General features: G+C 44.5%; 1 protein-coding gene across 3 annotated transcripts in view; it reads right to left on the reverse strand.

The window, feature by feature from the left end:
- LOC124271130 overlaps positions 1 to 13,260 on the reverse strand; it is a 29,045-nt gene extending 15,785 nt beyond the window's left edge. The window contains exons 1-2 of one of the 3 annotated variants that reach the window (XM_046706197.1): positions 12,653 to 13,260; positions 9,772 to 10,086 (exon numbers count right to left, since the gene is read on the reverse strand). In XM_046706197.1, coding sequence (XP_046562153.1) covers positions 9,772 to 10,086; positions 12,653 to 12,707 — 370 coding nt within the window. In that variant the 5' untranslated portion in view covers positions 12,708 to 13,260. The remainder of the gene's footprint in view (positions 1 to 9,771; positions 10,087 to 12,652) is intronic. The other 2 variants (XM_046706198.1, XM_046706199.1) reach the window with 2 other exon arrangements.
- Between the last annotated feature and the right edge of the window lie 3,371 nt (positions 13,261 to 16,631).

Below are 16,631 nucleotides of genomic sequence, written 5' to 3' on the forward strand. Positions count from 1 at the left end.
TTCTTTTATGTAGGCCTTTTTATTCTCGTAGATGAGGTGATGTCTGACTACGTTCGCTCCGTGAGCTTTACATAAACAGTAGTGCCCTTTGACCCCTATGCCACACACAGAACACGTGTAGTTCGGGCTTCCCATGTGGAAACAACAGTACCCCTGAGTCCTGCATCTCCTATCACAGGCTTCTTTTCTTCCCATAAGTATGTATTCGCATCGGTATGGAGCAGGTCTCATGTTTAGCATACTTATATGAGTATTTAGTCTAATTGTTTCGCAACCAACGCAGTCGCTGCAATACCCAGCGCTATGAATACCAGTTCACGGTCCATTTGCCCCTTGGATGGTGTGTAGTACTGAGCGAGTGTGGGTTTATTCAGTGGTTCCAATTGTTTACCAGTTAATAAGTAGTATTCTTTTCTGCATCGTCGACATCGTGGAATGTTTGAACGGCATGGTTTTCACGCCTGAGTTGTTCGTTAATGTAATCGATCCTCTGGAGGCGTTTTTTAGCGTACTCAGTCTGTGCTGTTTGTAATTTCTCAATAGCGAGATCGTGCCGCTTCCTCTCTTCCTGTATTTCAGCCGCGTGTGACTCTCGTAGTTTCGAGAAGAGGAAATTACTCCCGGAAAATGCCAGGGCATTCACTAACGCCCCACCAACCATCATGGCAATCGTAGCCATCCTATATTTACTTCATAATATTTTCAGGTAGTATCCCTTGTTTTACTAGGATGTCTTTGTAGCCATCGCCATACCAAGGTTCATTATGAGCATACCCATATCCTGCAGGTTGAAATCTAGCTTGATAGTCGGTTGTTTAAGCACCATTTTAGTCAACCGAGCGTATCCTACGGCTAGACTGGCGACCACTGTGGCGTGGTATGCGTCGTTGACGAACGTTTTCCCTCAGACATTATGTATATGATATAAAAATATTAAATTATAACATGATATGTGGGTTGACCTCTAATTGTGGGGAGGGTTTCTCTCCCTGGGATCCCTGTGTCGTATATAACCACGAGATAGCCACGGCAGCAGTTGCGCATACAACTAACAAGAGTCGCTCCGGGTGAGTCACCCTGATAATTTTATGTTGGTTACACCACCGTTTTTTACCGGCAGCTACTCTCTTAGGATTCTTCTGCCTGGTTACTGTGGGAGGGGTCACCTCCCTGGAGGTTTCCTCCAGTTGTTGGGGTGGGGTCTCCTCTGAAGGGGTCTCCTCCTTGGGGGTCTCCTGTGCAGCATCCATCTATACTATTATTATTATTTTTCCTCTCAAATTGACAATGCTTTGCCGTAATAATCGCCGCCGTCACCGGGGCTAACAACATACCGTATTTGTGGTACAGCTCGCAGCTAATAGAGCTCAAGGCGTGTTCGATAAAAGGGTCTTTCTCAAGGTCTTCCCACAGGTAAAGTCGGCGCTCCGGGGGGATGGGAAGAAAGTATGACGCAATACCAGTGTATATCTGGGTCATAGCCGATCCTATTGTTTTTGTCATTTCTGAACCTAGTCTAGCCTCGTATCTAGCGTACAGTTTATCGATTTCTTCGGCTGACATTTTGTGAATTTTATCTGGAGTGTAGTCCCCAAAGTAATGTTTGGCTTTGCCGCCAACAGCCAACGCCACCAGTTTCTCTCGCTTATCATCGTCCACCTGTGGTGATTGGGGTACCAACAATTGTTCGAGCAGTTCATCACACTCCATCTTATAATGTAACAAGTAAGTTTTAGTTTTAACAATATAATACCCGATGCAGGCAAAACACAGGGAAATGAAGGTTAAGTTGCACACGACAAACACTTCAAATACCATAGCTATAACTAAATGCTAAGTATTTATACTAAGCATTGCTAAGCATTGCTAAGCATTTACTAAGCATTTGCTAAGCATTGCTAAGCATTGCTAAGCTAAAACACCCTATATGCTACTGGTTGGTCGGTCTTGAGCACGAGCTTAGCGTGTTTAGTTTCAGCGAGCTGTTTCTTCACCCGTTCCCGTTCTAATTTACTCATCACATCGTTCTCTCTCAAACACTCTTCGAACGAATCCCTGTCCTTGCAGTGAAATAAGGCCACCCATCGCGTCTGCTCCCTTAGGTCTTTCAACACCGAGTTGAACTTCTGCGTCAGTACCCAGACGCTGTGATTTGCGTGTCGGCCAGAGAAGGCCAGGTACGATAGCATGTCTCTCTTTTTTGTTATCTCACGATTAGCGCTGCAGTCATCCAGTATGAACAACGTCGACTCCCCTTTAAATTTCATATGGTAAGCTTTCAACCAGTCCTGCAGACGTGGTCCGGGTCGACTCTGTGTACGTCCGGGTCCGTCATCACCCAAGGTCTTTCCGTGTACGTTTTATTCATGCTCAGAGTAGGGCACATGATAACGATGTGGTCGAACACATCCCTGTAGTACCCCTCCAACATATCCAACACGAAAACGGTCTTCCCACAGCCAGTCTGCCCGCACACTATGGCGCAGTGTGGGTCGCGGGCAAATCAGTAGATGGCTTGCACGAATCTCCCATTGTCTATATTAAGTTGCGCGTCCATAATCACGTACAGATATAATTTCAACTTGCCAGCGGGTTGAGCCTTCTTGGTAATCTGGATAGTAATCCCTTCGCTGCCATTGTCTATGCGGCGTCCGCTACCGTGCAGTTTATCGTCATCCGTGGATCGCATGTCCAACCACAGCTGCACTTGGTGGCCAGGTATTCACCGATTTGCACGGAGGATAGGTCCAGGTCCTTGGTTATGTATGGGTGTTGTTTGATGACCGGTAGCTTTTTTATCTCATCCCACTGCTGGTATGGCCTCATACCATGACTGAACAGCTGGTTGGGCACGCCCTCTATGGTCACTTCCACCTTTCAATCTCGGGTTGAAAACTTCGCTGTCCCTCCGAACGCTCGTAATCCTCCACGGGACGACCAGGATGCCTTTCATCGATCGCTACCGCACGCTCAGGTTGATATTCCACACAGTGTCGCTCTTATCTCGCACGACTGATCTATGCCTCAGTATGCGGTCGTACAGGATGGCCATCTTCCCAGAGTACTGGCTTCGAACCTGCCTGGCCAGCTCCGGCTAGTGACCATGTCGAACTCCAGAGAGATGTTGTCTATGGCGTAACTGGCCTCATCACCGTTCGGCGTACGCACTACTTTGCTGTAGTCGTTAAACGTTAGCTCGTGATTCAAGCCTATCACCCAGCTGCCTGGTAAAACGGCGCGCGGTCCCGCGGAGCAACTCGAAGTCGAGCGCACGCAGAACCTGTTCCCGTGACGCTTGAGCGATGGCCTTTTCACCGTCCGTGATCTTGATAACTGGTCTGCCGTGAAGGCATACCCATGCGCAACCTGGTCGATTTGTTGATACCCTGGTACACGCCATTGACACGTTCTCCTCGCTTTTCCAGAGATCCCCGTAGCAGTGAAACACGTCGCTGTCGTCGATGCTCAGCACCTCGTTACCGCTGATCTTGATGGTGGTTTTCTTGATAATGGCTCGACCTACGTTCCGCACTAGCTCACGTTTGTCGTTGTCGGAGGTCAACGTGATGTTGAACGCCAGTCGAACCGTGCCTGGTACAATGAGGTCATTCTCGCCAAGGTTTGGAAATCTAACCAGCAGAGTTTGGTTCTGGTCTATCTTGCTGGGATTGTTGGTGATGGTCACCGACTGGCGCACGGCTCTGGCGCCTAGAGGCTCTCTGATCTTCTGAAAGGATCTAGTTTTCTACCGTACATTGTTATATAAATGAAATATATAAGTTTTAATACTAAATAATGGCTGAAGGCGGTCATGAAGACATACCTATGGATAATATGTGGGATAATACCCAGGCATTCGAGGATGATGAAACCTCATTCTCGCAAGGCAACGAACTCGTGCAGCAGGCCGTCAACGGGTTTTATGATGGTTTAAAAGGGGATAGAAATTACGTAGAGCCGTTGGGGCGAGACTATTCCAAGTTTTTTGTTGATGGTAATGGCACGCTGCGACTGAGGGGTCGCCCGGAGATCGATCTCATGAATAAGCGCACGAGAGAACCGCTTGCCTTATCAACACTCACCAGTCGCCATGGGGGTGATTTTATTCGCGATGAACTAGGCTTCATAGATTACGGGGGCGCACGACCTAAAGCCCTTCCCCTTCAAGATCTGCAAGACATCAGGGGCGCCACATCGGATCAAGATATGACTGATAACATTGAAAAGCTGTTGACCACATACCATAACAAACCCTTACCCGGGTTCGAATTTACCGCTCGGGAACTACGGGGGCTGGACAAGGCCATGCAAACCATTCGCGGACATCTCGTGAACAACACGGCCAAACTGGACGCGATAGACGACCACATCGCCCATGAAAAGGCCAAACTCGGTGAAACGGAGGACGAGTCTCTGAAAGCCACCATCGAGGAACGAATACGTAGTTTGGAAGATGAAAAGAAGACCCGGCTAGAAACGGCATCCTCCTTCCGAGACCAGCTTCGATCCCAGGTCAGCCGTGTGCGGGAAACCGTTGATCGAGTCCTCCACCAAGACACCACGTTAGCTGACAGGATTCGGATCCTGTTCCGGGAGCAAGGGATCACCATCGCCAGCATTCTGACCGCATTGGGGTTCATCATATCAACCCTGGTAGTGTCATTGAGTGGGGGTACCCCCACACCCCCAAGTGGCGGCACACCACCAAGTGGTGGGAACTGGATAAAAAAACTCGGGGAGGCCCTGGCTAAACTGGCTGGTAAGGCTGCCGAAGCCCTGCCTGGCATCCTGGGTAGCATCGTCTCGTGGTTGTTGGGCGCTCTGGCTAAAACTGCCACGTGGCTCAGTCAAAACCTGTGGGCAGCCATCGTCGCCGTGGTGGGTCTGGTGTACGTAGCGGCTAAGGAATTTTTTAACCAAATAAGCCCCAAAGCTACCCCACCAACCACCAGGGCTGTTTTACGATCGATGTGCTGTGAACCCACAGTGGGTGACCCCACAGGGGGTGTGTGTTGAACCCTAGGCTCCGGGGGTGGCGCTACTATACCCGTTTCACCGGTCGTGGGTGGTGGGACGTGGGGGACGTTGACATCGAGGTTGACGCCCAACTTTTGACCCGCCGTGGCTATGACTATTTCGTTGTTGTAGCCCACCACTTTTTTTACTCTCAGTTGCATATCGCTCGGAGCCATGTACAACCCCACGTCGAAGACGTAGTCGACTTTCGACCTGGCATATTCCAACACGTTTTGGTAGCGTTTGATGGCACTCGGGAGATCAACTGGAGCATTGATAGCATCCTCAACGTTGACAACGAACTGTTTCTGAGCGTCGTAAGCAGTCCCCTTTACCAAGGATATTGAACGCGTTTGCGTCTGCGCACCCAACAGCGCCCACACGTACGTTCGAATCGAGTCGTTTAACCTGATTACCCCAGCACGAGTAAACCCTTTCGATGTGTCCAGCATGAACTTTTTCCAGTCATCCGCTGCCCCCTGCTCAAACCTCCAGACTCTGTAATCCTTACTGTTGTCGAAAGCCATGTAACGGTCATCCCACTCGTTGGTTGTGAGGTGATGATACGACTCGTAATCCCATTCTTTCAACTTCTCGCTGGCTTCCACGAGGGGCATATTGTGAACGATGGGGATACCCAACCCATGGTTCGGTCCCGGCAAACGCCAATCCGTCTTCGTGTTTAGTTCGAATTCGTTGCAAATACGTTCGTAGGCCCGTCTATCGTATTGGTTGTTTACTGCATTCCACGCCTTTTCCTGTGGGAGCGGGCGCTGATCTCTTTGAGGATACGCCTGACCTGGTAGTACACGCGGAAACGTGAACACAGACTGACTCAGCGATCCACGCCGAAAGTGTCGGTCAATGTCACACCACACCCCGCTGTAGCACCACACGGCGAAGTTGAGTTGATTCTGCCAGAACTGCATCGGTTTGTTGAACCAAGCGTGAACTACCTTAGAGTTAGTCACCGAAAACTTATACTTATCAAACACATCTATGAACTGGGCGTCGAAATACAACCCGCAGCGACCACGATCTTCATGTGGGGAAATCTACGTCCAGTTTAGGGTAAAACACTCCAGGGGAGTACATTTTAAAACTATTATATAATGAGCATATATACTCTAACATGTACATAACACTTCCAGGAATAACGAGCGGTGAGGCGCGTTCAGCTGACGCACGCGATCGATAATAACACGTCGGGTCAACTCGAAGTAGCACTGTGCGATATAACCTACCTACCGCGATGGACTAACATCAACGCTAGCAACAATAAACTGTTCGTAGGTGGTGCTCGCAACCAGATAAGTGCCGGCTACTACAGCGTGTTCTCTAAGCGACGAGGTCTTCAAACCCCTAGGAGCCGAACTCAAGATGAACGACTCAAACGGCACAGTGGTGTTAATCAACAACGGAAGAAACTCCTTGAGACTTGGCCGACCATTGGCGAGGACACTCGGTATGCAGCCTGATGAGATAAAACCAACGACTACCACCACAGGCACTAAGTTACCCGACCTAGTACCGTATCGAGAGCTGTGCATTCATCTCAGCCAGGTTAGCACAACTGACAACATTCAAGGGGGGTCACCCTTCCACTATACTGAGAGCCGTACCGGTGAAAACGGAGAAATACAACGACGGTAGAACTGAATCGTTTTCACCTCGGCAGTATAAGAGGTTAACCCAGGGCAACATCCCTGAGCTGATAATATCGGTGTTAGATATAAATCATAATCCCGTGAATATAGGATACCTTAGCATAACGCTGCACATAAAATGACCAGCGCACAAGGTCCCGGAATGAAGTTGAAAAAAATGCATCAATGTGGGGATCTCCGACCTCGGGGACACACGCGGATTCGACGACCCCGGAGTAGATGGTAAATTGTACGCCTTGCAACTGAAAAACAGCATTTACAAACGCGTTGAAGTCCCCTCCGGTGGTACTAGCAACCTAAGTGATATAGTAGATACCACAAGAGCGGCAGTCAACACTAAGTACACCCTTGTCAACACCGGCGATAACTGGATAATATACCCATCGTTCGGAGGCAAACTGTTCGACTTAACCGATGTTGAGAGCAACGTGACGGCTATCACCAAAAATAAGCCATATACACTCGTCTTCACCGATGATGATAAGTGGGTGTTGTTACCCGATAAAGCCGACTGGTTTCTCAATATTAGGCTCGGCTCCCCCTACGTGTTCACGGATAATAAAGACAACCACCTAAACAAAGTCGTGAACAACGGAACCCTGCTCGTGGCTTACATCCCGACTCAGAGACGTAGCGTAGTCATCAGCCCACTCGCCAGTATGGCAGCCCACATGCTATCGGTAAACCCGGATGCAAAACGTGGTATTGCAGTTGGTGTCTGAATTCGAAGGCGTGGTCAAGATCCTAGAGAGTCTACCGGCGAACTCAACACTGGTCATCCAAGTCTACCTAGGGGAACCATCGCGGAATGATGTCGAAATCGTGAAGGGGGGTCAAACTCCGGTGGGGGAAACAACAACAGTATCACGTTTGCAACGTTTACGTGCGGGTGGGTGTCGACTCCAAAACCAGTCTGCAGGGTGTCACCGTGATCGTGGAAGACACGATATCACTAACCAAGATCTTCCTACCCGACAACATACACTTCATGGGGGTGAAGTGCACCCCTGAACTATTATCAGAAAACCAGTTGGAAATTATATCGTAATAGTATTATAGCAATGACCAGTCATCGTCCCAACACCACGCTTAACGACCTAGGGGACACGGAGGGATTCGACCAGCCTGGTGAGGAAGACACCTTATACATCCTGCACTTGAAAGACAACGTGTATAGGAGGGTGTCGTTATCAGATTTTAAAGAGCCTGAATGGTTACTAAACTTAACTCTCACCGCACCTTATATCTCCCTGAAACAAAATAATACTATCTCCGAGATTAGGAACAACGGCATGATTATAGGATCATTCGTTCCGGAATCTAGTGTACAAGTCGTACCAATACCAGACCACTCGGGCAACATGTTAGCTTCCAGTGGGAGGGTAAAGACAGAGATAAAATTACTCGATCACCAAGAGGTCTTTAGAAATGTCGCGGAAAACTTCACATTCATCATAGACGTCTATCTCGGAGATATAAGTTTGACTGCGAGTTATATTAACATTATAGATGATATGATGATAGGTTGGGAAGCCAGGTGTAATAACCAACGTTGTTGTATTATTAAGGTATCGGGAAACGACCCTGTACCAACCCTTGATGGGGTTCGTCTCTTTAATGGCCGTAGAGCTAAGACCCCGCTTTTTTACACACACGTTAATCTAAGTATTATCGGCTTTAAGTACATTAATCGAAGGTTAAATACAACCCAATTAAAATATATTATGGGATTGAGCTATATCCCTGAACTAGTACCAGAACACTAGATAGGCTATTAACTGAAACCCAATTAAAATATCTTTTGTAATATATATTATAGGCACACAGGATGGGCTGTACCCAGTCGTAGAGGAAGTAGCGAAGACCCTGGAAACCGTAGACGGTTCCGCTTTGAGGCAGTTATGCGATGTAAAACGCCAACTAGAACAAGATCATGACAAGCCGGAAAGCACTATATAAGAAGTACCATAGAGCTTTCAATGCCGTGGACGGACTGATACTACCCTTATGGTAGCCAGCATGGGCCTAGGGTGGCAGGTGTTGGGTTGTTAGCTACCATCGTGGCCGCACCTATAGTGATGGGGCTCGAAATAACAGCTGGGGTGACAGGGTGTTGGGGTGGTGCTTAAGCTTGTATCCCGCAGACTGCATCGTAAAGCATTGAAGCATAATGAGATCGGGTTCTAGCTGAAGCAAAGCTTAACACCATAAGCGATCTTATTTCCACCGCACTCACTGACAGTAAGATCTCAGAGGAGGAGTTTCGTTTAGTCCTCTCTGAACTCGCAAAATATCATAGAATGAAACAAGAGATTCGATCCAAGTCTCGTAAGTCTGCTATAAGCGAGGATGAGAAAAAAAGTACATAGAACAAGGTGAAAAAGCCCAGCAAGCCTTTATTACAAACACCAAAGAGATCATAGGCGATTCACATTAAACTGTTTCGTCGAGGTAAACATGGCATAGCGGCACGTTAGACGCAGCCCAGATAATACAATCCCAGGATACCAACATACTTTCAGCAATGTCCCCGGTGGCTCAGTCGGTTAAGTGGCGCGGCTAAGAGGTGCGTTCGTATCCCGCTAGCGTCCCAAACTTTTTATAGTAGGGGTAATGGTAGCAAGAGCTGGGGTCCGACCAAAGCCTTATTTGGGGAATAAGGCTTTGCAGAGGCTTTGTTGGACCTGGTCCCGTACAATCATTCCCTCTACTACTTGTTTCTCTTTCCCAGAATGCACCTGCAACAACGTCTCAAGGACGAACCCACTGACGTCACGGAACGTGGCACGTGCATGCATGTTGGATACATGTCATTAATCTTTGAGTTTAAATCCTTATGTGTCTTCACGTATCATATTGTATGTTGACAAGTTATATTTCTATTGTAAATGGTTTTAACAGATAGTCTCTCATAACTCCAAATGGTGTTCCCAACAGTCTGTGCGTTTGGTGCATGGGTTGATGGCACGTTATTGTACCCGAGCGTCGTAGATCTGTGCTCATAATGTTAATCACTGGCCTGCCTGTTACAATCGATTATTTACAGTCTGCAGGTGTAGAGCTGAAACAAATGATTACACGTACTCACCTATAGTTAGACGGTTGCTCTTGTCTCGACTAGTGTTCTCACACTGCCATACAGAACCACTGTTTGTGGGAGAAGTTGTCGTGAGGGACACATTGTGTTGGGCAGCATCACAGCTCACACTGACACGCCCTGACAAGTAGGTAGTATAAGTGTCACTGGGGTTGTGCTCTAGTCCACACCGGCCCCTTGAACCATCACGTGTCCGTATCACCAGCTCGTTATTCCTGAACCAGTTGATGGTCTGGCTGCCGGGGAGGCTACGGCACATCAAGGTGTAAGCGGATCCTGTTTGATATTCCGTCAACTCAACCGACCCTGCGACGGAAATCATTTGAAATAGCATTGAAATTATACAGTTAATACGTTATTCTGACCAAATTTCACTCTTAACGGTTATACATTTTGTTCGATTAAATATATAAAGATGAGTTATGTTTTTAAATTATTTATACTGTGAAAGTTATTATAAATGGAAATAATAGAAGTAAAATATAACAAACAATATCAAATATTAATATCTTTTATAGCTGTATGGTTTCGTGTTACGATTGTTTCACGTGTTATGCAGGTCAGAAGTAGGAAGAACTGTGTTTGATCAGGGTATTTATATACTGTTAAACACATGATACAATAATACATTCAGTCTTGAAGGTCAGTTCTACCATGGGCCTTTCTTCAAAATGGCGACATGTTCAGAACTATTTCAGGGCTTCAGATAAATTTTCAACATCAGGAGTACGTACTCCTTATTTTTCAATATAGGAGTACTGGAGTACATTTAGAGTACTGAATGGAAAATAATGGCGTATCAGTAATCTTGTGTTTTGTTGTATATATGCACCACAACATTGCTGCTCTTGTGTAAACAGGTCAATAAACAATAAAACAATACTTTTCAGATAAATACGTCTGTAAAATGATTTTAAGACCATACACCATTGCTATGGTGCGTATCTGCGACGTTTTCTAAATTATTTCCTACCGTATCGTGCATATTTTCTATCCGTACATACGCCGATACGGCCCTTGTTTGGAGCCCTGTATTTGTACACACTACACTGGTAAGTTTGGCTTGCTCGCCATCGAGGAGTTCAGTCCGAGGAGATGCCGGACCCCTGGTACCAAGCCTCCCAAGCACCATACATAGGGTTACCACTGTCGAAGGCGCTGATCTACTCCTGTATTTCAGCCGTTTACTTCTTTGATGAAACAAATGAGATTACGAAACGCCTAAGAGACGCATGTTTGCACATTCTTTACTCTGCACGTGTGTTCGTCGAATAGTGAGATATAAAACTCAATGCGTTTAACCACAAGACTTATATCAGAGTTCAATACATGCAATGCCATCAACCACGTGTTTGATAGATATGACTATCCTTTCTGGGTTAAACGAGACAACAGTTATTCTTAAAACTTGGGGGTTGGGTATCCAAGCATCCAAACCGTTTACTAGTTTGAGTTAGATCCCCACACAGGCACAATATACCAATGGAAACCCCGCAGACAGATAGGTGAAATATTGCTAAAAACTATACTCCCTCACTAATAATAATAATAAAATGCAGTGATGTAGGCTCAAGCAATATCCCGCAAAACGTATTCGCAATCGTTACATGTAAACTGCTATTTACGTGTACTTCTGGTTGGAACTCTATCGATAAGTATTCTTGGCCTGCTGATTATAAAATTGTTGCTGGAATGTTTCTTATTCTGTACTCAACAACATTCCTAAATATCTCCTTTATGAGAGTCGCCTTTGGTGGATCGTTCATAATTCACCACAGCGATTCACTACTTTTTAACCTCCGCAATATATCTTGCACCCCGTGCGGTTTTAATCTGAAAGGATAACTTCCACTAAAGGGTAAGGTTAAAAGTCAGAAATTACGGATGAAAAATATTGGCAAAATAACAATGACGTTTGAGTTCAATTAAAAATACTGTTTTCTTCCTCCATATTTCAAATAACAATATTCTTTTCTGTAAAATATCATTAGAGAATTTGTATAGCGCTGACTTCCACCACACGAGGGCAATGCCCAAGCGCTGACAATCACAATCTGATTATTATTACCCGGATAACCCAAGCTGCCTGTATGGCACTAGAAGCTTAATAGTCTCGTATCACTTTTGGATGGCAACCATGCATTTGCATGTGCTATGTTATATTACCACGAAAAAGCGTTCAGGGCCCACGACCTTTTTCTTATTTTGCAAAGCTTATCTGAAATAAATTAAACTATACGATTAGATGTAGATTTTAAATTCTGAACGTCATTGTTTACTGTTTACTGTGATAATTGACTGTTTTATTTTATGCGCATTTCCAGAGGAAAATATTTTTATATCCAGCCCGCGAATAGATACAGAATTACTGACGCGGTTTCAATTAACATTCACTCACTCACTCCCTCACTTAAGGCCCATGACTCAGGGGGGACATGTGGACTTTCAGAGCAGTCCAAAGCACCACAAATGTCGAAATGGTCAAAGAGACGCAACTCTTGTGAAAAGCGTTAATGCCAAGGTCTTTAGTGTCGAAATATAAAACTAACATCCTGTTTGTGACCAGTAAACCCTCACTTGTACAACAATCTATACCTGAGCTGGTTATTTGTATCATTTCAATGTTCTCCCTACTAGTCTAGGTAAACGTCTGGTCACTGGTTTCCTATATATGCAGGGAAATATCTAGTCATTGTGTTGTGCATTGTGCATAAATGGAGAACATTTCATATTGAATCATGACAAAGTTAACACGACTACAATAAATTAGTGGCGTGTCGGTTGTTTTGTTGGATGCATTTAGGGATCCGGACGCATGTGATGACGACAAGGAATTATAGAAATCTCTACACCACCAAGACGCGTGACTCACCCTGTGTACGGGGAATACATCCGTAGAGCAGAAACAGGACCCGGATATACTCCATCTCTTCCACTTGAATGACGATGTATCTTTAATGGATGAAAGCCACACAAACACTGGAAACTACAATGGTGACTGCGTCCACTCCGCTGATGCAGCGTCAGCTGTAGGATCAGGGAGCGTTTCATAAACCCGTTCTCAACTGAGAACTCTCCTTCGTCACAGAGAACACCGATGGGCTAATCCTCCACCCGTGGTCATTCATTCTTCCATCTATACATCATCATACAACTATGTGGGAGATGTTATCCATGTTGACGATAATCACCCTGTCGTTATAGTCCACGACACTGTACACCAACGCATGTCACTATTGACCTTCTACTGCACGACAAGCGTTACGATGTTGTCAGGATATTATACTATTTGCACAGACTCGACTGATCCAGTTGCGACTTGATCCGTGTCTAGTAACACATTATATGAAGACAGTGACGTTTCTGTTCCAGGCCGGACATCCTCCATCACCCACTTTACAGACAGTGTGTGTTACAGCTTGTCCCCTGAGGTATTTAGGACCTTACACAATGAAATGTGATCCTGTTGAAACAATCATCACCTGAACGTGAACGTGAAACTTAATGCGAACAAGCAAATAGGTTCACAATACCTTACTGCATGGTAGGCATGTGCACTGATGCAGATACGACAGCGTTTTTGAAGACCAGTGGGGATTGTTTAGGCGTGTTGTTGTACAATACTTAAACTGTGGTTTTGTTCACTGATGCATACAATCAATGAACAATCTCAACATGCTGTCGGCCCCTTCCTCGTGTCGCCGCAGTGATGCGACTGTTTTATCGTCCAATATGTTTACTTAAGTTTCAACTTATCATAAGCGTATCACTTTTTTCGATAAAAAAAGACGATTAAGAACACCACCACTGACAACAGACTTTTTGGATATCATATAATAAAAAGTCAGGAAATCTGTTGATGTGAAACAGCACTTCATCAGTTGCTCTCTTGTTGTGGTGCTGTCCAGTATACACAGATGATGCCCTATCCATTTTGATGCTCGCGGGATATCGACCAGATATTGAGCTTATTGTGCAGGTAGAATTCCACTACTTCGTTTCTGAAAATAATAATTCTATAAATTTGGGCTGTCCCGTAGATATTGTTCCTAGCATTATAAAACCGTCTGTGACGGGGTATCACGAAATATACGAATGTAAACAACTAATGAAGTAGACACTTTATTTTTACCTTCAGTTGCCTACAAAATGAACCAAACTGTAAATTTTCCTTTAGAAGACTATTCATCATTACGACGCTGCGTCTACTGCCTGGCGTCGAAGTGAGTCTCTGTCCTCCTTACCAAGTTCTGTAGCAGGATTGAATGGCAGCTGATCATGTGATGTACTGTACATGTTACAGGAAGGCCTTTCAGGTATCCAGTATCGTCAGGCAATAATGTGAAAAGTATGATTTACCTGGCTCATCATTTATCTATATAGGGTTCAACCTGCACGTGTCAACACAGGGAGAAACAGTGATCAAATGGTGAACTTTGAACGCATTCAGTTTTGTATGTCTGAGTACTTGCTGCAAGGTGACATTAAGTTGCCTTCACGCATCAGACCACAGCGTGCCAACAGATGTAAACTTTTTCTCATCACCACCTACTTTTAGCATCTCCACCGAAGTTAAATTTGTGTGTGTGCTCAGTCTGATTTAACCAGTTAATTTTGGTACGATAATATTCACACATCATATATATTTATGCTACAATGAATATCTTACACATGGAAATATCACGCACAAGAGTTTAGGAAAGGGGATCCAATATATCAATACGCTTTCCTTGAAGTTAGAATAAGATATATCGTGGATCAATTCTACATTTTAACGTCAGTATTACAAACAAGAGTGACCCTTATCGGGCAAGTGGTGACGACGAAGCGTAAAAGTGTGATGTAGTGAGTACGTTGATCCGATGGAGTGGAGAATGCTTCATGTACGGAATATGTGTAATGTACGGTACAGCTCCTTGCTGCTGAACCCAGTAGTATAAACAAGAGGATAACCGCCGATTGATAAGCAGCTGGGATGTGGACGGTTTTGTGTTGTACTTCCGGCACTTCTGTCTAGTGATATTGCCAAACATGTAATTCATGTATATATAGAATAGAATAGAATAGAATAGAATAGAATAGAATAGAATAGAATAGAATAGAATAGAATAGAATAGAATAGAATAGAATAGAATAGAATAGAATAGAATAGAATAGAATAATTTTAATGCCTTTTCAGGAATTTGTGTTACATCAGCAGAGCTACTGATTACATTAGAGAGATACCAAACATATTTACATAAATTCTTTGATTTAGGTATCTTCACATTTGTTTAAGAGAGATATGGTACTTGGAATAAAGGATGTACGAGCTCTCTTAGTTTTCACAAGTGGAACTTTGTAGCGGCGGCCTGAAGGGAGAAGATTGTATTCCGAATGTAAGTGTAGTGAGTACGGTCAGATATATGATTTGACAGCTTGGTTCACGATTTGCCGCTCATATATTGATTATAAACATTCAAATCTGACTCCAGCGATGTTACTTGCAGAGTTAACAATTTTGTCTATTTTAGATTTGAGATGAACTGAGAGAGACCCATTGTACCAACAATGGAAGGAAAATGTTAAAATACTCTGAATAAATGCTACATAAAAGGATGACATCACAGATGGGTTAACGATTAAAAGATCTCAGTTTACGCATGAAGATGAAGACGTTGTTGACACGTTTTTGTATGGGGCTTCAGTGTTAGAGTTCCAGTTCAGCTTAGAGTCAATGAAGGTTCCCAGATACTTATACTCCGACACTGTCTCAACACATTCACCGTTGATTAGTACTGGAAGCAGTTCTGTGGGTTTACTCCGAAAGTCAATTATCAGTTCCTTTGTTTTTGTGACATTTAAAGAGTAAGTGGTTTTCTGCACACCAAGTCGTAAAATGATTAATGTCCTCTTTATACAGTTCTTCAGAATCAGTGTCGTTCAGTTTGCCGACAATTGCTGCATCATCTGCGAACTTTACAGTTGAACAGGTTGAATTCGAGGCTTGCACAATCATTAGTGTAGAGGGTGAAAAGAACAGGAGATATTACACAGCAGCTCGTGGTGCACCAGGTGTTGGTGGTCCGTTTACTCGATACAGCCCGTTAACTTTCACCGCCCACAAGAAAGGTTTTCGATCCCTTGATGAGGTACGAGTTAACGCCCATGTCTAACAGTTTATGTATCATGATATGTGGCTGGATAGTGTTGAACGCAGATGAAAAGTCAACGAAGAGGATCTGATGTATGACTTAGGTGTCTCTAGATGTGTATAGACATTATTCAGGAGTGACAATATAAGGTCAGGTTCCATTTGCGATATAACCATTTGCGATATATCGATGACAGTTCGTGTTTCATGACAATCAATCACAACACGAAAGTTGGAGAGTAATAAGAAAAAGTAACATTTGATCCACTTTTATTGTGAAAACACGGAAGTTCGTCTAGTGGTAGTAGAACAGTCTGCCCATTGATACCGTCCATTACATTGGCGTTCTCGTGTCCTGAAAAATATTGCTTATTATAGGAAATCTTAGTTTGTTATTTAAACAAGCTTGGCATTTTGATAAAGGTAATATGACAACAGTTAGTGAGTGATGTTGTTTAACTCCCAGCAATATACCAGCTTATCTTTGGTCTGGGACAGAGGGCAACCTTAGTACGTGCGTTTGACAGAGTGATCTGCAGGACCAATCCCCGGGAATCACAAGGAACTGGGGAATTTTCACAACAGGACACACCTCACACAAAGGCTTAATTTAGCATTGAAAGTGGTTTTACAGTATTAGGTATCTCTTCAGAAAGGAGTTTCCTCAAAAATTACGTCAAACGAAAGTTACTCTCAAAAATTCCCACCTGTTGTGACC

Source organism: Haliotis rubra, unplaced genomic scaffold, assembly GCF_003918875.1.
Source record: "Haliotis rubra isolate DU_JTF1 unplaced genomic scaffold, ASM391887v1 Scf1577, whole genome shotgun sequence".
In the NCBI taxonomy this organism is placed as follows: Eukaryota; Metazoa; Mollusca; class Gastropoda; order Lepetellida; family Haliotidae; genus Haliotis; species Haliotis rubra.